Source organism: Capricornis sumatraensis, chromosome 14 (genome assembly GCF_032405125.1).
Source record: "Capricornis sumatraensis isolate serow.1 chromosome 14, serow.2, whole genome shotgun sequence".
In the NCBI taxonomy this organism is placed as follows: Eukaryota; Metazoa; Chordata; class Mammalia; order Artiodactyla; family Bovidae; genus Capricornis; species Capricornis sumatraensis.
This window is the reverse complement of record NC_091082.1, coordinates 11,427,819-11,450,468: the sequence shown is the minus strand read 5'-3', so window position 1 is coordinate 11,450,468 and position 22,650 is coordinate 11,427,819. Positions and strand designations below refer to the sequence as shown.

General features: G+C 53.3%; 1 protein-coding gene across 1 annotated transcript in view; it reads right to left on the bottom strand.

Annotated features, from left to right (window-relative positions):
* The window catches only part of NFASC (neurofascin), a 197,161-nt gene that overhangs the window by 58,621 nt on the left and 115,890 nt on the right, over positions 1 to 22,650 (bottom strand). The window contains exons 3-8 of the mRNA XM_068985706.1: positions 15,205 to 15,382; positions 9,430 to 9,447; positions 8,671 to 8,776; positions 6,620 to 6,816; positions 6,038 to 6,160; positions 3,887 to 4,057 (exon numbers count right to left, since the gene is read on the bottom strand). Of these exons, the coding sequence (XP_068841807.1) occupies positions 3,887 to 4,057; positions 6,038 to 6,160; positions 6,620 to 6,816; positions 8,671 to 8,776; positions 9,430 to 9,447; positions 15,205 to 15,292 (703 nt within the window). The 5' untranslated portion in view covers positions 15,293 to 15,382. The remainder of the gene's footprint in view (positions 1 to 3,886; positions 4,058 to 6,037; positions 6,161 to 6,619; positions 6,817 to 8,670; positions 8,777 to 9,429; positions 9,448 to 15,204; positions 15,383 to 22,650) is intronic.

Here is a 22,650-nt window from a genome sequence, read left to right as displayed (position 1 = left end):
GGTTAAATCCTGCAAAAGAAGGCAATAATAAGTTTCTTTTTTAATAAAGAAATTAGGCATGACCTCTAATTGCTTGGTCATACTATAATTTCAAACAAATGAGATATGAATTAGTGGTATCCTGTAGCAATTTGAACAACTCTTTTCCACCAAAATCCTCTGTTCCCAGGACTCTGGGTCAGGCCAGCTTCTGGGGTTGCTAAAGAAAAAGGAGTGTTAGTGAGCCCTGGGGCAAGAGCAAAGACCCACCCGAGCAGAAGCCAGCTCGCAAGGGGTGGGAGGTAAATGAGGGGAGAAGATAGAGACAGATCATCAACAGAATGGGACAGGAGGAGCGCTGGGAGGGCCCAGCAATCACGTGCTGAGCAGCAACAGGAACTCCCCAGCCTGCCCAGATGGGCACTATCCTGGTCTCCAGACTGAGTCTGTTGGCAGAAACGCCTCCTTCTGCGGAGGCAAGGAGTGATTCAGGGAGAGGGGGACAGCTAGGCTGAGCTTCGGAGTTTAGGCTCAGAAAGGGAGCCTGGGAGAGGAGAGAGTGCGTGAGCTGTGAGTTCAACACTTAGAACAGGGAAAGGCCTGCTAACAAGATAGTGGTTCAAAGCTCTCTAGACTAGCTTAGGATGAAGCCATCCCTTATAGAACAAGACCAGCAGGCTCTGATGCTGGGTAATGAAAACCTTTGGGCATTTAATCCTCAGTGAGAAAGACATTTTGGAATGGGGCTTATGAGCATGCCAACATCCTTAAGGAGCTTTTCATTCTCCTACCAACATCCTCATCCAGCTACTGGTTCAAGTTTTGACAGCACCAACAGAGGGAAGGGATGGGAGAGCCGACTGGAAGCCAAGCAGACGCCCCGAGAAGCCTGGACCCAGCCCCGCAGCCTGAGGGAGGAGAAGCTGCCAGAACACTTGCATCTTGGAAGGCGGATCAAATCCTCTTATAACTCATGGCGGGGAGACAACTGGGGCACCGGCATCGCTCTGCGTCTCAGAGTTGCTTCACGTCCACTGGAAGGAGTTTCGTTATTTAGGACCATTCTTTAAACAGGGGTGTGCTGGTTGTAAAAGACCTTGCCTGTGTGTGGGAAGGCAGCTTGGGTTTATCTGGAGGTAAAGGTGGAACCCGACCCTCACTGGCATGAAAAGGGAGGGCAGAGTGGGGCGGGAGGGGCAGTGGCTGGGCCTCGGAGGACGGGGGCGCCCCACGCTCCTGTGCCACCAGCTGCGACAGAAGGGCCCATGCTCAGAACTGACCTCACGCTTCGTGGACTCGGAAGCACATCTGAGAAACTCAGGGAGACTTCCTGACGCCTCTAAGAAGGTCACTTAGACAACAGATGTCAGAGGAAGGAGGGTTAGTTTTCCAGCCTGACTCAAGGACAGCCCTGCTCCTTCCCCATGGCTGCCTCCTGTCCCCGGGAGGCACCCGGGACCAAAGTGGGACAGGCATTTCTTTGTTATTCCCACTTCACTGTCTTTGACTACCTCCCAAGGCAAGATTTTAAAATAATTTTATATTGCCCAGTGTTCTGTATCAGATCCTTTCTCTCCTTCCTTTAATGCAGGTAATAAAAAATTGGCTGTGATGAGATTTATTTCTTCCTCAGTGGGCAGACTGTGAAAGAAACCCCTGGTGAGAACAGTCTTTGAAGCTGTCCCAACTTGTCTGATTTGTCTCCCACTCCCAGACCTGGTTCTGAAGGTACAAGAAAACGCTTGTGTCCTTTCCAGGCAGGAAAGCAGAGAAAGCACAGCTAAGTTATTTTAAGCAACTGAGCCCAGTTCTGAGCTGGCACGGATGCCCAGAACTTGCTCCCAGCCAAAGCTGCCCCTGGGAGAACTCCAGGAAGCCGACAGGGTTCTGTCCCCAATGCTCAGCACATTTCTCAGCAACTGGAGGCGAGAGTTTCAGTGGAGAAGGGGACCCAGAAATGCAGCAGAAACAAATATCCCTTACCTAACTCTGGTAGAGAAAAGGATGTTTCTGGAAAGTCCAACTTCTAAAGGTTGTTGAAATCTTCAACTGCTTAATTCTACAAAGGAAGGCTCTTCACCACCTCTGTCTCCCTGCCTCTACCCCAAGTCCAGTGAGAGCTTCTGCCCAGGACTGCAGTGGCCACCGGACTCTGCAGTCCCCACCTGGCAGGCAGGCTCCAAGCCTGGGTCGGGAGAGAGGGACCCCGGTGAGGCAATGAAGGAGGTCCAGGGAGGTGCGGCCTTGACATCCTGCCCCTCCACCGCTGCCCGAGGCTGCCTGCCCTGTCCTGGCTCCAGAGGCCCCTGGGCAGACCAGACTGTCCTCCTCAGCTCAGCCAGCTGGCAGGCAGTCCCTTCTGCACTGAGGCGACACCTCAGACAACCCAACTTTCTTCTCAGGGGTCCTCTCTGGGCCTGGATCCAGAATAAAAAACACCAGGGAAGAGGCAGCAAGTGGACGGAAGCTGGGCAACCCTGCTAGGAACAAGCGAGGCTTGTCCCTGGTTGCTGGCCATCCTGCTGGCTATCAGAGTACGGGCAGCTCTGAGCAGGGTGTGGGGAGCCGCAGAGGTCGGAGGGGGAGATTAGGGGAGGAGGAAATGGGGTTCAGAGAGAGATGAACGGGGAAAAGAGGAAAGGGGAGGCGAAACAGAGAAGAAGGGAAAAAAAGGAAGAATGTGAAGAGAACGAAACAGAGAAGAAACCCACAACAGAAGGCACCCAGGAGGGAAGCTGCTTCGGGGGCCCGTCTCCACCCGTGGGGCGGCTGGAGGGTGAGGCCGGGCCGCCCCCAGCACCGCGGTTCCCATCACGCAGGGGCCAGTGAGGCGAGAAGAGCCCACGTGTCCTGAGAGAGGGGCGAGCTCACCGCTGCCTTCCTCTGCCTCCCGCGCCCACCCGGGAGGCAGCACCAATCACCCACGGTCCGCTCTGGGAAGCCGGGGCTCAGCCCCTTTCCTTTAACCTGTGGAAACGGCCAGCCCCACAGGGGGCCCTCTGCCCAACCGCCTCCCCTACTGCCTCTGTCCACGGTACTGAAACATTCACAACTGCCTGAGACCGATGAACATCTTTGGGGGCTTTTATACCGAAGGTCGGTGACAAAGCCACAGTATAAACCAATACAGCCACTTCCAGTGTCCTGAGCAGGCTGAGGACTTTGTAGCCAAAGCTCCAGGCTGGCTGGTCTCTGGCAAAAAGTGACTCTCTAGACTGAGAGCTTCTCTCTTCCCTGGTGAAGGGTCATCAATGCTAAAATGGGTCAGGAAACACTGATTCATTCTGGTACCAGCCAAACAATCAGGGAACAAAAATGAAAACAAATAAAACTAAAAGATAAACCTGCAACTTGCAAACACAGCGATTCCATATGGTCCAGCATACACTTATTGACATTACAGAATCAAACACAATTTATTTTGCTGTATCACTAATTTCGATATTCCATGCGATTGCTTTATTTTAGGAATAAAGATAACCAAACGATGACGAAAAATAATCAAGCCGACTGCATGAGGGAGGTGCTGAATGACCACTGACAGCAGTGCGTCTCAAATTCTGGTGTGTCCCCAGGACACCTGGAGAACTAATGCAGACCTGAGAGGCCCAGGACTCCCGGGCAGGCGAGGGACTGGGTGTCAGTGAGGGTGCCGAGCTTGCCAGGTGACTCTGACTCCTCCACCAAAGTTTGAGAAGCACTGATCTGGAGCAGGACCGAATTTAACTCAAGGCTCCAGAATCAAGAGAGACGGCTAAAGAGCAGCTAGAGTCACTCAGGCACAGTGAGCTGGGAGAATTTCTAGGTCAGCCGTGGGGACAAGGCACTTCCCAGATCCAGGTGCCCAGGGCTGTCTGGGCTCAGTGGGCTGCTGTTCCCAGCCCCGGGCAGGGGCCCGCACACTCACTGGTCAGGACTTTGAGGGTGAACGGGTTCTTCTGCTGGATGGTGTGGGTGAAGTGGAAGCGGGCATTGCAGCTGTAGTCCGTCTGCATGTCCTGCAGCATCACATTGGAGAAATACAGGTCTCCATTATGGCCCTGGGAGACACGCTTGTCTTGGGTGATGGGCTCCATGGCTACAGGAAGCAGGGGTACAGGGGGAGGTTAGCAGTCCTGAGAACAGTAAGAAACATCATCATAGTTCTGGAGATTGAACACCTACCGAGGGCCAGGTCGGGGCCAGGAGCTCCACAGTATTTGATTGAATACTGTCAACCCTGAGGCAGGGGTCATTCCCATTTTAGAGATAAGAAAGCAGAGGATTTAACAAGATCCGGGTTGCAAAAGCAGTGAAGGGGAGTGGCATTTCCATTCAGACCTGTCTGCCCACCATGTTCATGGTCTGTGACCACACCTTTCTATTTCCCATTCATACCACGGAAGATCTGACTGGCTCCGAGGCCAGAGGGAGGAAACACAGTCCTTCAGATGTTCCCCAAACCGGGAGGCACGTTCGCTTGTCTTATTTTTTAAACCTCCACTCATCCCCCAGAAAGAAAAAAGCACCACCAACTGTAAGATATACACCAATCAGTGAGGCATAGCATCAACTTTAGGACACTTTCCAATTTTAGAGATGTTAAAATATGCAAATGTGTGCTTTTTTCTAAGATTAATAACATCCTAGGAGGGGCTGAGAATGCTGACCACATTGTCTGCATTTTTTCCCAAGCACTGTATCTGTAAACACAAATGACCAGGTTTCTAGGCTGCTAGGTTTGTAAAAACATGAGGCTGACAACTTACTCACAGGTATCTCCTTCTTATCCCTGACAACTGCTTCTCAAGTCACCATTTCTGTTTCTTTCTCTTGAAAGGTAGTTCTATTTAATTAATTAATTTTGCCATGCGGTGACAAGGGGATAAGCAGAGAGAAGGAGTGCCCAGTCCATCCTGGGATTTGCGCTGAGGCTTGAAGGTCCCGTGACATTTACCAGGCAGAAGAGGAAGGAGCTAAGGGGTTTCTAAGCAGCAGGAACTGTGTGTGCTAAAGGTAAGAACCAACAGCCTGAACTGGGGAGTCGGGGTGGGGAGGGCATATGGATGAAAGGGTCATTTTTAGAAAGACCAGGGAGGCCAGGTATGGATGATGATTGTAACCCAAGGAAAAGCTGATGGTGGCTCACGCTAGGGAGGTGGCGGAGAGAATGGAAGAGCAGGGTCATGGGATATGCTCAGGAAGCAGCGTGAACACCACCCGGCGCGGTGCGGGGCTGAGAGGGGCTCACAGACCAACCCTCCGGCCTGAGGCCAGCTGCCTTCCCCACACATCCGCACTGTGATGAGGCAAGGCGGGGGCAACGACTGAGCACAAAGCCATCCATTCAGGACGGGAGGGGGGCAGGAAGCCAGGGAGATGCTCAGAGAGATGGCAGCCTTCTACCCATCTTCATAATGCCCCCTCCCTTTATTCTGACTGAAAACACAGGAAGAAACAGCGGACCGTTCAGAGAGCCTCTGTCCAAAACTGAGTCAGGACAAACTCTGAATGAGGTACTCTGTCCTCCCTGCTCCAAACACCCTGTCTCCCCATCACTCCTTTATCCAAAGTTTCATTCCCAAATCGCTTTTCTGTCCTACGAGAAGACTGAATCAGAGCAGATCCAGATGAACCAAAGATCGAAAGAGGCTTGGTTTCAACCTGCCTTCAACCGGCAGATTGACAATTTGTCCTCTGACCCATTTCTTTTTCTCTTGCTCTTATCCATCATCACAAATATTACTGAACACTTACTGTATGTCTGGCCCTCTTATAAGCACTTTGGATATACTGTTATTTGAATTCTCACAATAATTCTATTAGCTAAATACATTTATCAGCCCTAGTTTTTTAAAAGAGGAAACTGCAGCCCAGAGACGTTAAACAAGTTGCTTGAGATCACACAGCCAATAGCAGGCAGGCTCAGCAGTGAGCCCCAGCAACCTCTCTCTGCAAAGCCCGTGTTCTCAGTCACACGGTCACCTTATATCTGTTCTCACGAGTCAAGGTCGTCTAGCCTTGGGAAACACTCCCTAAGATTAAAACAGCAATAAAACACCAGGCCCTCGAGACTTACAGCTGCTCATCCAGAAGATGACCGGGGACGGAAGCCCAGGTGGGGGGTTGCACTGGAGCGTCAAGGGGGCACCTTCTTGAACCACGACAGGGTCTAGGTTTTCCTTGGGCCACAGGGGGGATTCTGGGGAGAAACAAAGGAGGATTCGATGAGGGTGACGGCTGGGCTGGGCAAGGAGCTGGGGTTAGAAGGTGGCGGCGAGGAGGGCAAAGAGAAGAGGAAACGGGAGGACAAAGAAGGGCCGCGAGAGGGACAGGGTCTGTGTGTCTGAGCCAGGGGTGGCCTGGAGAGGCAGGGCAGGCCTTTCGTCAGACTGAACGAACACACATCTCCCAAGGCTCTTCTCCTTCCCTGCCCTGTGCCCCGGACAGGTCAGTGAGGTTGTTCCACAGCGGTCTGGAAACTTCCTTTCCAAGGAACCTTTTTGAGTTGGGGGAGGCGCACCCCTGCTCAGAGGCCAGGCATGCCGATGCCCCGGGTAGCTGCAGGCCAAGGGCGGGCGGCCCTTCTGGAACGACCCTCTATGCCCTGCCCTCCACCGACCCAGCAGCGGGGCATCCTGGGCCTGGCCCGAGCACTCACTGGACACCTGCAGGCGAATCCGATTGGACAGGGCAGTGCCAAACTTGTTGCGGGCAAAGCACTGGTATTCCCCCTCGTACTCCTCCGGCCGCCCGCCGCTGCGGAAGTCGATCACTAGCGTCCCGGACCGCCGCCTCATCGACACCCGGGGGTCCTTGGCGATGTTAAAGAACTTGCTGTTGCGCGTCCAGTGGAAGCTGTGGACGATGTGGGCTGGGGGTTAGGGTCAGGGACAACCAAGAGTAGAGGGCGGGCTCCAGGCTCCCAGTTCCAGGCCAGAACCTCAGGGCCCTAGAGCGGGACTCGGGCAGTAACCATTCCTCCAGACCGGTGAGTCCCAGCCCTGGCTGAGCAGCAGGACCTGCTCGGACACCTGATAAAGTGCTGGGTCCTGGGTCCCACCCAGGGGAGTCTCTGAGGAGGCCCCCGACAGAAGTCGTGCCACCCAACAGAGGCTGGGGATCATGACTGAAGTGAGAGATACCAAGCGGCCGTGGGGACTGTGCTCTTTGAAAGAGTAGGCAGCAATTCTGGTTTTTTAAAATCCAGAGTGAGCAGCTACTCCCACCCCTAAGCATTCTCAACCCAAATCCAAATTCCTATTCCACCGGTCCCAACACATCAGGGAATGGGCCCTTCTCCGGCTGTGTCATTATTCGATAACTGACTCTAAGGTCGAAGTGAAATGGTCCCAGGTTATCTGTGCGCTGCTCAGAGGATGTAGATTATAAAATGGCAGCTGTACATTACAACCCCGGAGGAGCAGTTTTAAAATACAAAGTAGCCTTAATAAAACTGGGCCCTAGCATGAAGAGACTAGGACACCCTCTGTTTCTCTGGGGGCAGATGTGTGTCTGCCCAGGACATAGCCTAGAAGAAGCAGGGATGACAGCAGCTTCTCGGAATCTCAGGCACCGACTGGCAAAGCACTGCGGGAGAAAGACCAACCCTGAGAAGCGAGGTCAAGATGCCCTGCTGGAGACTCCTGCTTCTTCATGGGCAAGCGAGGCCCTGCTTGCTTCTGGGCTCGCTGCTCTGGGCCAGCCACCTCGGGCACACCCGTGGAGGGAGGCAGAAGCAGGGTGCCCACCCCGAGGCCCTGCCCACCTCACGACTCCTGCGACAGACACACACTACCTGAGGGCCTGTCACGTCTGGGTACACGTCCGCCATGAGGCTGCCGGAGCTCCAGCCTGTGGCTGCTGCTTCGAAGAGAGTGGGCATTCCCATCCCCAGTGCTTATCACTTGGTAGAAGTTATCCCTGGTCTGGGGTGTCAGCGGCCTGGGGTTAGGTACCTGACATCTCTGTGCCTCCAATTCACTTCCTCTCCACAAGGACACGGGCCCTTCCCTGAAGGGCGGTGAGGTGGGCCAACAGACGGTGTGAGGAACATTTACACAGAGCCTGCCACAGCAGGCCTGCGGTTCGTGTCTGCTGACATCTCATATGGTCTTGTGTGTGTGTGTTAGACGTGCCGGCTCTTTGCGACCCGCTGGACTGCAGCGCACCAGGCTCCTCTGCCCATGAAATTCTCCAGGCAAGAATACTGGAGTGGGTTGCCATTTCCTTCTCCAGGGGAATCTTCCTGACCCAGGGATCGAGCCTGGGTCTCCTGCATTGCAGGCAGATGCTTTACCATCTGAGCTACTAGGGAAGCCCACCGTATGATCTTGATATGCACATAAATCAGCGGATATGAACTCAGAATGGAAGACTAAAGTTAGCGCGAAGAGGGACTTCCTGTAAGCTAAGCACTGGGCAGATGCTGGAAACATAAGCAGTGGGAAGAATTGTATTCAAAGTCAGAAAACTTCATATCTAGTCCCGGCTTTCTGGTGAGAACTGAAGCCAGTTAAGTTTTCCGGCCCCCAGATTCCTCCCTAGTTATCCAAACTGTACCTTCTACCTAGTAGGTGCCAGTGGACACTTTCTGAATGGATTTCTCAGCTGCTTCCACTAGCATCAGGCTCCGGGGGAGGGCGGCTTCGGTGCCCTTTTTGCAGGTCCTGCTCCCTCCACCCAGCTTGGATTCACTTGCTGTGCACTCACCTGGGGGCAGGGTTCCCCTTGGCTTCACACTCAATCAAGATGTTGTCACGGGGGTCCACAATGTGGTCCTTAACTGACTGCTTGGTGATGGTCGGGGGCTGGGACACTGCAAGAGCACACACAGTGAGCAGTCAGGGGACCTGCCCTTGGGGATCGGCTGAAATTAAGAGCTCCAGGAGCCACCCAGACAAGCAGGCCAGCAGCGGTGAGCGGTGCCCCGTTCCAGAGACCCAACTGCTTAAACAGGGTCGCAAGAAAGGGCGTGGTGCGTCAAGGACTGAGCATAAGAAGAACCCCTTTACGTTCTCATCTTTATGAGAAACTGAAGGCCAGGCTTTTGGTGTACCTGTTCATATACTCTAATGCTTAGTACAATGTCTAGCGTGCAACAGCTCTTGATAAATGTTCACTGAATGAATAAAGAAACCAAAAGCAGCTCGATTTCCAGAATCTAGTTGCCATGATGGTTCTGAGCCCTGTAGGATCAATAGTCGGCAAACTGCGGTGAGGCTAGGGCTGAAAGCCGCTTTAGTCCCCAGAGGCCTTCCCAGGGGCTTGTCTGCAGCCAAAGAGCCAGCTCCAGCTCCCAGCCCCAAGATCCGAAGCCCTCGTTGCACTGCCATGCCAGCCACTGAGGACGGGGGGCAGCGGTCCTTCCAGGAGCCGCTAGCACCCCAGTGTCCTCCACCTTCTCCCGCCCCTTCTTACCGCCCGCCACCTCCCAGAGGCGCAGTGCAGACAGGCCCCCAGGGGACTTACGCTCATTCTGAATGCTTGCTGTTAGTTCCCGAGGGTTAGCATTGTGAGGGGAGAAAAGAAGACAACGGTTATCAGTTATCGGCAGGACTGTCACCCAGGCGGCCTCAGGCCCCGGCCTGCAGGGGGAGGGGAGGCCAGCGTGGCTGTCTCCTCCCAGCCTCGGAGCTCTGTGGGATAGCCACGCAGGGGTGGGGACAGACCCAGCGACGCTTCATGGAGAAGGGGACGCCTCCCCCAGGGGACCAGACCGCACAGCTGAGCAAATGACCAGCTTCTGGCCGAGTGATTTCCAGGGAAATCTGCAAGTCAGAACTGGCAATGCTGCTCAAAAGAGGCTGAGGTCTGAGGATGCCACTCGTCATCTCCAGATGCCCCCGAGGAAAGCAGGCTCCTCAGCCAGGGGTGCGAGGGTGAGGCTGGAGGGCCGTGGAAGGGGTGGCGCTAAACCACTGCTGCAGGGCGAAGCCCAAGGGCCAGTCAGGTCCGCAGCCTCATTGCTCGGCACCTTCTCCTTCACACCTGAAAGCATCTTCCCACCGCCTCCTCCTGTGCCATCCTTCGGAAAACTCGAGGGAAGGATGAATTATCGTCATCTGCTCACGGCACAGGTGCACTGTTCTACGGAAACCCTGCTTCTGAACAACTCTGGAGACGAAGCAGAACCCACCACTGCTTTCTGTGCTTTTTACAAGGAGGGCAAAGCGCCAGGGGGCACGGATTTCCCCCGGCCTCACCTGAGACGTGAGCTCTTGCAAAGGGGTGTTCGGGGTGTGGGCCTTTCACATCTTAATCAGCGTGAGAATCCCCTGGGGGGAGGTTGTCTGGTAAACATGCAGGCTCTGACTCAGTAGGTCTGGGGGGTCTGAGCGCCTGCGTTTCTAACAAGCAGCCAGGTGACGCTGGTGCCTGCGGTTTGCGGGCCACACAGCGAACAGCAAGGTTTTAGAGGGTTTATTCGTCGTGGGAAGAAGGGTTTGGTGAAAATTTCTCTGCAGAGAAGAGAACACGTGTTGCTATAACTTTTTAAGATGTCTTTTCCTCACAGTTACATCACTATATATATTACACGATCACATTACTGTAGACCACTCTTATTTCAGGCCAGTGGAGAGGTCAGACACTGCTGGTGTGGTGAGCTGACCTCTTCCAAGTGAGCACTCCCTGGGGGAAGGCTGTACCATGATGGCCTCAAAACTTTCTGACTTGATCAGTGAGATGTGCAAGAGGAGATTAGAGGCTCTGAGGGGGCGGCCTGGAGAAAGCAGAGTTAAGACAGGACCAAGCGACACAGAGGAGCCACAGGACAGGGAAGATCGAGAGGGGAGGTGGGGGGCAGCAGGGGCGAGGGCCCTGCTACACACTGTCGGGAAGTGAAAGTCTTGACAGTAAGGCTCATGGAAAGGCTCAAAGGGATTCTTTCAGTGGGCTGGGGTGGGTGGCCTGTTCACGGATTAAAGGGAAATTTTATCTGCTTTACCATGTGCCTGCGGCGACCTTGGCAAGAAATAGAAAAGGAAGGAAAAGGCGAGGGGAACAGCAGAAATCTTGGTTTCTGAACACAGGCTCTGGAAAGCTCCCCACCGCAGCATCTTCAACCATCTATGATTCTCCTGCCAGGACCCAAGAAAGGTGACTCTGGAAAGCCAGGGGCGTTGGGCAGGGAGGGGGAAGGAGGGGGAGGGGCCCACGGTTAGGAGCAGCAGGGCTGACCCCTGACCCACTCCCCTGACTACCAGCCTGGGCCCCTGGTTACTTCATCTCAGGATACATCTGACGTCTTTTGGGTCCTCATATCCAGTTGCGGGCCCTGGCCTCGCCCCGGATGGGAAGCCTAACACAGTCTGCTTTGCCCACATGGGTTTCAAGTCTCTTTTACACATAGGCCAGTTCAATGGAGGCCACCTGAGACATCGCCCAGGGAGTGTCTGGTTCTTGAAAGGGAAGTTGACTCACTTAAGGTCCCAGAGGAAGTTTGGGGCGATGTATTATTGCAAGGAAAATCAGCTCTCCCCCTGTTGGTCGAGAGCTCCTTTCACATATCCATTCTCGGCTGGAGAGGTGAGCCAGCCAGCCAGCGGGGGCCCTGGCACTCCGCTCTCCCGGACACGCTGGACAGAGCGTGGGAGAGCGCAGGTTCTCTGGATTCTGCCCCCAGCCCCACGCTGACATCTGGCCGGGGATCACGCTGACTCTTTGCCTAAAGAAATGACACCTGCAGCCATCACTGTGCGGCCAAGGCATTTATCACAGGGACACGGTCAGCCCAGAGGACATGCTGCCAGAGCAGGAAGACAGCAAGGACAGCCTGCCCGGGGACAGAGTGCCTGTCTCCACCCAGCCCTGTGCACACCCGGCCCTCCTCTCCCACGGAACCTGCTGAGGGGCGATGTCGAGTGAGGACGGATTTGCTGTTTCACTTCCAAGCGGGAGGAAAAGTCTTCCCGTGGGCTCTGCTGGGAGCGAGACAGATGCCCGCTCAGTCTGCAGGCTTGCTGCACGCATGAGCCCTTTCCCTTCCCCAGCTCTGAGCCCCTGGCACCCCGGCCCCACGGAGGATGGAGTGCCTGTGCGTGCGCACTGTCAGGCCACCCCAGCCTCATGCCCTGGCCCGACAGTGAGGCGGGAGCGCTCTCCTAGTCCGCTGCCCCTCTGTGGGTCCCTAGAGGGGAAAACGCCAAGTTCCTTGATGCGGGGAGGGAGATGGAGGGGCAAGCTGCCAGCAGACTCACTTTTTTGGCAAAATCACTCTGATGGATGGGGCAAAAGCAACCCTTTGGTTTTTCCAAAGGTCACGCTGTTCTGCTTGGGGGCGGGGTGGGGTGCATGTGACTGCTGGCGGAGCAGCCGCAGCGGGAGGCCGCGTGTTCAGTGAGGGATTGGGCTGTGGCCTGGGCTCTGTTCTAGGACACCTGCTGTGCCCAAGCCCCCTGAGGCCCAGATGATGCCCCCAAAGGGGAAGCGAGCAGCGGACACGCCAGGCAGCCCGTGGCCTGAGCCCCTCTGCCTCCCCCGCCAGCCGGCACACAGAGAAAGCTGAGGGCGTTCCCACTGGCTACTGTGAGCAAAGCCGTGTGCACACAGGAGTGCAGGCACCTTTCCTGCCTTTTGCACCGACACGGATGGACCCTGGGGTCAATGCTAAGTGAAATAAGTCAGATGCAGAAGGACAAACACTGTGTGTTGTCACTTACATGTAGAATCGAAAAGTTCAAATCAAAGAAATAGAGTAGGATGGCAGTTGGCTGGGGGTGGTGAAGTAGGGAGACGCTGGTCAAGGGGTGCAACTTTCAACGACAAGATGGGTGAATTCTGGGGCTCCTGTGTGCAGTGAGGCGACTACTATTAACTATGCTATATTCTATTCTTACAAGCCGGCACGGGAGATCTTAGAAGTTACCCCCACACACCCACAAAGGTAACTTCTTTTCTGAGTTCTACACCATAAATAAACATATTTTTACGTCAGTAATATCTCAGTAAAGCTGGGGCTGGAGGGGAGAAAGCCTGACCTTTCCCCAGCCCGTTCCGCTGGGTGAGATGGAAGGACTGGCTCAGATCGTCTGGGAGGCATCCACCCTGCTGGGCCCAGGGGCAGGGAAACCCTGGCTGATGAGTGCCTCTTCCCAGGGCACCTGGGTGCCCTCTGAAGAGCCTGCCTCACTCTCGCCTTGCGCTCATCTTCGCAGACTCAGGCTGCAGACGCGCTCACGGCCACCGTGCCTGCAGCGGCCAGGGAGGCACAGGACGCATGCGACAGGCGCCGGCGGCAGCGGGAGCTTCTTGACATGGCTGGGGCACCGGGAGCGGCTCTGCAGAAGGCCTTCTTGTTAGGACGGAAGCCTCGGTCAAGTCGTGGCCCTGCCTGCGTGAGCTGGAGAAAGCAGCTCCATTTCTCTGCCCCTCGTGGTCGGCCGAGGATGACACCGACTCCGTGGACGGGCTGTGAGAGTGTGCCTGGAGAGCTCCGAGCTCTCTGTCTGAGGCAGCTGCTATTTCAGGGAGACCCGAGATGAGCTAAAGGGGGCAGGCCAACAGAGGCGGGGTGTGGCACGTGGTGCCAGCCTGGGGGCCGGGGGGCCGGGGCTCTTTCCACGAGTCCGTCGTCCACCTGCTGCGTGGCCCTGAGGAAGCAGGGGCCCGGGTCCCGGTGGACACTCAGGAAGACGCCCTGCAGGCCCTCCTCGGGGCTGGCAGCTCTGCCCCATGGCTGGTGCTCTGCAGAGACTGGCTGTGGGGTCCTGCCCAGGGTCCCTGGGCTTTAGGATCCAGATTCCTAACATGGATGTCGAAGCCCTCGGTTCACAGGTTCACCCCTGACCCACCTGCCCCAGGGACCAGTGGCAGGCGAGTAACCAAGGAGAGGTGGCAGAAGCAAAACGAGCCTTCACCACGTCCTGCGTAAGCCAGCTTCCTCCGCAGCCCCTCTCCTCTCCAGGGACGTGGCCTTACCATGCTCCTCATTAGACTGTCTGCCTGGGACCGTTCGTGAGAAACTATCCTTGAGCCAGCAGTGCAGATGGTCTCCACGGGAATGGTCTCCTTCACAGCTGCCCTCCCCTCCCTCCCTGTGTGTGTGCGCATGCACACACACACACACACACACACACAGGCTGGGCCATCAGGAGGGCAGTGGGGGCCCTGTCCATCTTGCTCTGGGTCCAGGCACACGTTCTCCTGGCCTTCTCCACCCAGAAGTACCCCCTCTCTGGGCAGCCGGTCCTGGTGAAGTGCGGGCGGGCGGCGGCAGGGAGCTGAGACCTGCGGCTCTTCTCCAGGCTGTGCTAGCTCCAGGCCCCAGAGGCCGGCTTTGGAGAGCTCCGTGGGGCCTTCTTTGAGGCTGTATCGCTCTCCCACCCCTCCCCAGACACCTGTCACCTGGAGAGAGTCCAAGTCAACACTGGCGTCACATAGGTCCCGTCCATTCTTCGAAGCAGGAACGGGGGACAGAGGTGGTGTGTCCACATCATAGCTCTGGGATGCCCAGAATTTCTGGCAGAAGAGTCAGAATTGTAGCAAAGGTGGCACCCATCTAAATACAGGGCCAAGGAGTGTGGCTGCCAGTCAACGGGCCACTTACAAATGTAACATCAGATACGGCTGGCGGAGACACGGCTGTCAGACCAGCATTTTCATCTGGACTTTGTGATCTTGAGGGCCCAATAACGTCCCACCATAGGAAGCGGATGCCATGGATTTTACTTTTCAACTTTACCATGGGAAAGTTGAACACAAACAGAAGGAATTTGTGCCTCGTTCTCCCACAGTGACACTATAATGGGGTTCTTTATTTTAATGTCTCACTTAGTCACAGTCTTTTGCAAAAGTCACCTCCTTTACAACTCTCCCCAGGCCATCTGTCCTCACCACTTCAGCCAAAAGGACCTGGCTATATGAGAAAGGCAAATCAGAGCCGTCCACCATGCTCGGCCCCTGGAATCTCCACTCTGATAGGTTAGTCAAGACCACAGAGGGATGAGAGAGGGGTGTGAAGGGAAGGACTCCCGAGTGACGCGCGGGCTTCCAGACTCTCAGCAGGCTCCGGGCAGTGATTCAGCACAGCCGCGGCCCTGAGAGATGGCCCAGCGGCTCCAGGTCCCAGGTTCCCAAGCATGAGCTCGCCTGGGTTGATCCTCTGGAGGAAAACCCGCTCTGAATCCAGAAGCTACTGCTTCTGCTGTCCCTGCCTTCTCTGAAGGGTCCTCACTCTCCCTGCCCCTCCCCGCCCCCCGACTCCTCTGCCCCAGTCAGCAGATTCCAAGCAGACAGGAGACTCACGGTCCATGGGAATCTCGATGGCCCTGCCGAGGCTGAGTGCGCAGAGGAGGATGGCTGTGTAGGCCCAGGGCGGCGGCTGCCCGGCCATCCTGAGCACCGGGCCTCGCGCCCTGCACCCTGGCCTGCGAGGTCTCTCTGCCTCCAGTCGCTGGAACTGAGCCTCCCGGACGGAGTTCAGCTGCGGAAAGAAATATGATGCCAAGTGAGTGTTCCCTGAACTCCTGGTCTGCTCTAGAAATCCTACAGAGCCTTGAGGATTCAGGGACCCCTTGATTACAGACCTACATTCTAACACAGTTTTTTTAACCTTGCACTATCGACTTTTGGGACCTGACAATTCTTTGTGTGGGGACCGTCTTGGGTATTGTAGGGTGCTGAGCAGCACCCCTGGTCTCTGCCCACTAGATGCCAGGATGCCCTACTCCTGCCCTCAACTGAAGACGTCTCCAGAATTGCCAACTGTCCCCTGGAGGGAGGGCAAACCACCCCTAGTTGAGAACCAGTTTTCCAGAAGGAAGGACAGCTCTACATAGAATAGTTGTAAAAACAAATACTGGCTCTCAGGCCCAGCACCTGGAAGGTGCCACGCACTGTTAGTTGCTCAATCGTGTCCGACTCTTTGCAACCCCATGGACTGTAGCCCGCCAGGGTCCCCCATCCATGGAATTCCCCAGGCAAGAATGCTGGAGTGGGTTGCCATGCCCTCCTTCAGGGGGTCTTCCCGACCCAGGACTGAACTCAGGTCTCCTGCATTACAGACAGATTCTTTACCGTCGGAGCCACCAGGGAAATCCCGTGCACTGAGCCTGTAGGAAACACACCTATCTCACAGCCTTTCTGGCCCACATGTGATGAGGGGGCCTGAGGCTGAGTGTGTCTGGGTCAGCGGCATAGAGACAAGATCACAACGCCAGCCCCTCACCTCATGTGTCCTTTGACCCGTCGGGGAGAGCGAAGGAGGCAGCGGTGTGGGGCAGAAGTTGGGTAAGCGGAAACTTGGTTGCCCACAAGAGTTTGTAAATGAATGATTTCTGCAGATACTTTGTGCAGCTAACGATTTGGCAGTGGTCGCTGACGCTGTCCCTTTAGGGATAATGGCAGTGCGGACATGACAGCTCCGGACAGAAGGCTCCAGAGGGTTGGGAGAATAAGCAAGATTCATGACAGCGTGATGCTCACACCCTCAAGCACAAGACATCGTCCCAGGGCTGACAGGGGTAAGGGCTAAACATGCCTGTCCAAGGAGCCTGGGGTGGTCCTGGAGAGACAAATCCCCCCGCCTGGTCCTGAGACAGAGGAGCAAGAATGGCTTACAGCCGAGACTCAGATACCAACCTTTAAACTGCCTGAGGCTCTGAAACACGGAATCTTAAACAGTGGTCCAGTTTGCTGCTCTGACTATCACGGGGCCAAACAAACCACAGAGGACAGCGGGAAGCAGTTTCCCCACGATTCCTCCGGCTTTTCTGGATGAGTAGCCACCTAGCAAATGGACACACTGCTTAAAACAATTTGGCAGCCATGTGAAGCCTTGCTATCACCCGTGCACTCCTGCCAGCTCCCATATATCCTGACTGAGGGTATAGGGGATCCCTTGTGCCTGAATGTGGGCAAACCAACGGAAGCTGGGCCTGATGCCAGCCCCTCACCTCATGTGTATTTCTGGACCCCTTTCCTTCTCTGCTGTCTCCCTTCCCACTGCTTCTTCCTTGGTGTTGCCATCATTGTTTACATCAGTTACTGCAACAGCTTCCTGAGTGGTCTCTCCCCACTTCTGCCCTTTCCCCTCTGACTCATTCTCCATCCATAACCAGAGCACTTACTCCTCAGAGCAAATCAGTTCAGTTCAGTTCAGCTCAGTTATGTCCGACTCTTTGCGACCCCATGGACTGCAACACGCCAGGCCTCCCTGTCCATCACCAACTCCTGGAGTTTACTCAAACTCATGTCCATTGAGTTGATGATGCCATCCAACTCTGTCGTCCCCTTTTCCCCCTGCCTTCAATCTTTCCCAGCATCAGGGTCTTTTCCAGTGAGTCAGTTCTTCACATCAGGTGGCCAAAGTATTGTAACTTCAGCTTCAGCATCAGTCCTTCCAATGAATATTCAGGACTGATCTCCCTTAGGATGGACTGGTTGGATCTCCTTGCAGTCCAAGGGACCCTCAAGAGTCTTCTTCAACACCACAGTTCAAAAGCATCAATTCTTCAGGGCTCAGCTTTCTTCATAGTTCAACTCTCACATCCATACATGACCACTGGAAAAACCATAGCTTTGACTAGATGGACCTTTTGTTGGCAAAGTAATGTCTCTGCTTTTTAATATGCTGTCTAGGTTGGTCATAGCTTTTCTTCCAAGGAGCAAGCGTCTTTTAATTTCATGGCTGTAGTCACCATCTGCAGTGATTTGGGGGCCCAAGAAAATAAAGTCTGACACTGTTTCCACTGTTTCCCCATCTACTTGCTATGAAGTGACGGGACCGGATGCCATGATCTTTGTGCAAATGCAAATATAGATAAGGTATCCCCTAGTCAAACTCACTGCCTCACTGCTGCCCCAAAATTGAAGCTGAAGTCCGTGACTTGCCTGGAAGCCCTGTGTGATGCAGCCCCAACTGCAAGACCATTTCTTACCCTCCCCGTGCATTCTGAATCCCAGCCCACATGGGTAGATTCTAAAGCTCTACTGTGCCGACTTCTGCACAGACTGACTTCTGTCTAGAACCCTTTCTGCATCTGCCCGCTCTCATTAGGGTGTGCCAAGTACGACTGACGTGCCCCCTTGTCTGTGCTCCTGAACACCACTCCGCTATTACCGCACTTGTCACTATGAATTCATTCCCAAAGTCACTCCTCTGTACACCCTACAAAAAGGAAGGTACTGTAGGGAAGGTGCCTCTCCTTGTTTATTCCTAGAGTATAGCATAATGCCTAAAACATAGCAGGCGCTCAGAACCATGTGATACATGGATGCAAAATGCGCAGAGGAATGCCTGAGCAAAACAAACCACTAGGTTCCCATGTTTTAGACCGCGTGTTTCCCCATGAAACCACCAGGCGGCGCAGGAGAGCACAGGCTTTGGACCCGGAACCGTGAGGGCATTTAGTCCCTGGGGGAAAAGCCCCTTCCTACAACACAGGCGCTGCTCTCCGGCTGGGAACCATTCAGCTGGGAGTGAGTTAAGAAGGTAGAACAGCTCCAGACGGGAGACTGGCTGGAAGGCCTCGCAGGAGGTCTCTGCTTCTTCCTCTTCTCTAAGATGACCCTTACAGCGTCTCAGAAAGAGGCTGCGATTGCCCCTCCGTGGTTCCTCACCTCCAAAGAGGAGACTCAGGCTGTCCATCTGAAACCTTGATGCTGAGGGGCCAGGCAGAGGCTCGGCACTCCTCCCAGGAGGACAGTGGGGATGACTCCAGTTTTGGCTCTGAGAGCACCACGTTTTGTTCAGGAGCCGCCAAGTGGGAGGAAGTGATGGGAAAGAGAAGGGTATCTTTTTCTGGGAATCTTGATGGAAACCGGAAGCCAGAAGCTATTCATTAACTAGATACACACTGGCAGGAAGAGAGGCCAATTATTTGCGGTGTCTTTAACCCACAATTTAAACAACATAGTAGGAAAAGAACAGAGAAATAATCTCATTTAGCTATTTGGCAATTCTCTCTCCCTCTTCCCTTGGAATCCAACTTTTCCGATAAAGTCTTTACAGAGGATACTTTAAAGATTATTTGGCTTTATGGAATTGCCTTACTTCTCAGATGAGGACACAAGAGCCTAGAAAGGGGAAGTGATATCCTCAATGTCACCTCACACACAGCTGTGTGGCAAAACTAAGAAAAGAACCCAGGTCTCCTGACTGGTAGCCCAGGGTTTTTCCATCAGATTTCCCTGTCTCTCCATATATATGACAATTACCGAGCAAAGCTGCAATTTAAAAAAGAAATGTATAGTTTGGCAGTATCTCAAAAATTAAACATAAAATTACCATCAGTTCAGCTTAGTTCAGTCGCTCAGTCGTGTCCGACTCTTTCCGACCCCATGAATCGCAGCACCCCAGGCCTCCCTGTCCATCACCAACTCCCGGAGTTCACTCAAACTCAACATCCATCAGAGTCGGACACAACTGAAGCGACTTAGCAGCAGCAGCAACGTCCATCAAGTCAGTGATGCCATCCAGCCATCTCATCCTCTGTTGTCCCCTTCTCCTCCTGCCCCCAATCCCTCCCAGCATCAGAATCTTTTCCAATGAGTCATCTCTTCACATGAGGTGGCCAAAGTACTGGAGCTTCAGCTTTAGCATCATTCCTTCCAAAGAACACCCAGGACCTATCTCCTTCAGAATGGACTGGTTGAATCTCCTTGCAGTCCAAGGGACCCTCAAGAGTCTTCTCCAACACCACAGTTCAAAAGCATCAATTCTTCGGTGCTCAGCCTACTTCACAGTCCAACTCTCACATCCATACATGACCACATGAAAAACCATAGCCTTGACTAGACAGACCTTAGTCGGCAAAGTAATGTCTCTGCTTCCCAATATGCTATCTAGGTAGGTCATAACTTTCCTTCAAAGGAATAAGCATCTTTTAATTTCATGGCTGCAGTCACCATCTGCAGTGATTTTGGAACCCCCAAAAATAAAGTCTGACACTGTTTCCACTGTTTCCCCATCTATTTCCCATGAAGTGATGGGACCAGATGACATGATCTTCGTTTTCTGAATGTTGAGCTTTAAGTCAACTTTTTCACTCTCCTCTTTCACTTTCATCAAAAGGCTTTTTAGTCCCTGTCCACTTTCTGCCATAAGGGTGGTGTCATCTGCATATCTGACGTTATTGATATTTCTCCCGGCAATCTTGATTCTAGCTTGTGTTTCATCCAGCCCAGCGTTTCTCATGATGTACTCTGCATATAAGTTACCATATGACCCCATATTTCTGCTCTTAAGTATGTGCCCTAAAGAATTAAAATCAGGGACATGAACAAGTACACACATGCTGCATGCTAAGTTGCTTCAGTCGTGTCCGACTCTTTGTGACCCCACGGACTGGAGCCCTCCAGTCTCCTCTGTCCATGGGATTCTCCAGGCAAGAATACTGGAGTGGGCTGCCATCACCTCCTCCAGGGGGTCTTCCTGAGCCAGGGATCAAACACTACATCTCCTGCAGCACTTGCATTGCAGGCAGATTCTCTACCACTGAGCCGCCAGGGAAGCCGCAAGCAAGTACACGTACAGACATGTTCATAGCAGCATCATTCACAATAGCCAAGGGGTTGAAGCAGCCCAAAGTCCATCAGTTGATAACTGAATAAACAAATTGCTGGATATAGGTGGGAGAAGCTGAGCAGCCAGGGGCGGGGTTCGGGGGCGGAACTGTCAGGGCCCTTCAAGGGGAATGCCACTAACTACGGAGCATCCCGTGGAGGAGTAAGGAAAGCCACATGTCCTTGAAAGGGCCGGTGGAGGCTGCAGAAGAGGGGGTGGTGATGACTGTCTTGGAAAGTTGGAGGAGGGTGTGGATTTTTCCTGTTTAGCTTCATGGGGGCAAAAAAAGGATCAAATGAGAAGAAATTCCAGAGAGGCAGCTGCTTCTCTGAGATGCAGAGAAGAATAATCTAATAAATATAGCCATCATACAAAGCCATCTATGAAAATGAAACACCACCCACACAAGCTACCACTATGATGCATTTGAACAATCCTCTTACATTGAATTAAACAGGTAAGAGGTGAACTATAAGGATATAAAATACATTAAATCAAAAAACTCAAAAAATAAAAGAAAATAAAAAATAAAATAAAATACCTTAAAGGGAGGTCTACTGCAGGGGGAGAGAGTAAGGAAAAGAACAACAATAAAGAAACCAAAAGAAATCTTGTGTGAATTGAGGTATACTATGAACTGCTGCTGCTGCTAAGTCGCTTCAGGCGTGTCTGACTCTGTGTGACCCCATAGACAGAAGCCCACCAGGCTCCCCCGTCCCTGGGATTCTCCAGGCAAGAACACTGGAGTGGGTTGCCATTTCCTTCTCCGGTGCATGAAAGTGAAAAGTGAAAGTGAAGCCGCTCAGTCGTGCCCGACTCTCTGCGACCCCATGGACTGCAGCCCACCAAGCTCCTCCGTCCCTGGGATTTTCCGGGCAAGAGTCCTGGAGTGGGGTGCCATTGCCTTCTCTGACACCATGAACTAGGGACTATGATTAGTTCAAGTCTTGTATATCTGCGAGCCCCACTCCCCAACCCTCTGTGTGAAAAGTAAATGAAAGAGAAGAAAAAAAGAGAATAGAGTCACCCAAACAGCACAAGCTGGAATCAAGTTTGCCGGGAGAAATATCAATAACCTCAGATATGCAGATGACACCACCCTTACGGCAGAAAGTGAAGAGGAGCTAAAAAGCCTCTCGATGAAAGTGAAAGAGGAGAGTGAAAAAGTTGGTTTAAAATTCAACATTCAGAAAACGAAGATCATGGCATCTGGTCCCATCACTTCGTGGCAAATAGATGGGGAAACAGTGGAAACAGTGTCAGACTTTATTTTTTGGGGCTCCAAAATCACTGCAGATGGTGACTGCAGCCATGAAATTAAAAGACACTCACTCCTTGGAAGAAAAGTGATGACCAACGTAGACAGCATATTGAAAAGCAGAGACATTAGTTTGCCAACTAAGGTCCCTCTAGCCAAGGGTATGGTTTTTCCTGTGGTCATGTATGGATGTGAGAGTTGGACTGTGAAGAAAGCTGAGTGCCGAAGAATTGATGTTTTGAACTGTGGTGTTGAAGAAGACTCCTGGGAGTCCCTTGGACTGCAAGGAGATCCAACTAGTCCATTCTAAAGGAGATCAGCCCTGGCTGTTCTTTGAAGGGAATGATGCTGAAGCTGAAGCTCCAGTACTTTGGCCACTTCATGGGAAGAGTTGACTCATTGGAAAATACTCTGATGCTGGGAGGGACTGGGGGCAGGAGGAGAAGGGGACAACTGTTGGAGATTATGAGTGAAATGACACAGAACAAGACACACAAAAGACAGACGACACGCACACTCCGGCCGGACGAACAGAACTGGGCAAAAAACTAACTGCCGTTTATTATAAAAGCCCCCTAGGCAGAATTCCAGACTGCATGAATAAGCCTTTTCAGCACAGCGCAGGTGCATACATGTTATCGTACAGCAAAGGGGAGTGAAATCCTCGTCTACTGCAGAGTTTGTCCAAAGCCCTCTATGCCTTCCTTATCACAAGAAGGGAGTGCTCCTTCGTTTGCAAGGGACCATTAAACTCAAGGCTGTGTCCAGACTCTTTGGCAGAACGCCTCGTTTGCAAGGACATCCAGCCCTAGCAGAGAGGCCCGTTTGCAGGCACATCTCTGCTACCTTATTAACCCTTCAGATGACAGAGGATGAGATGGCTCGATGGCATCACCGACCTGATGGACGTTGAGTTTGAGTGAACTCT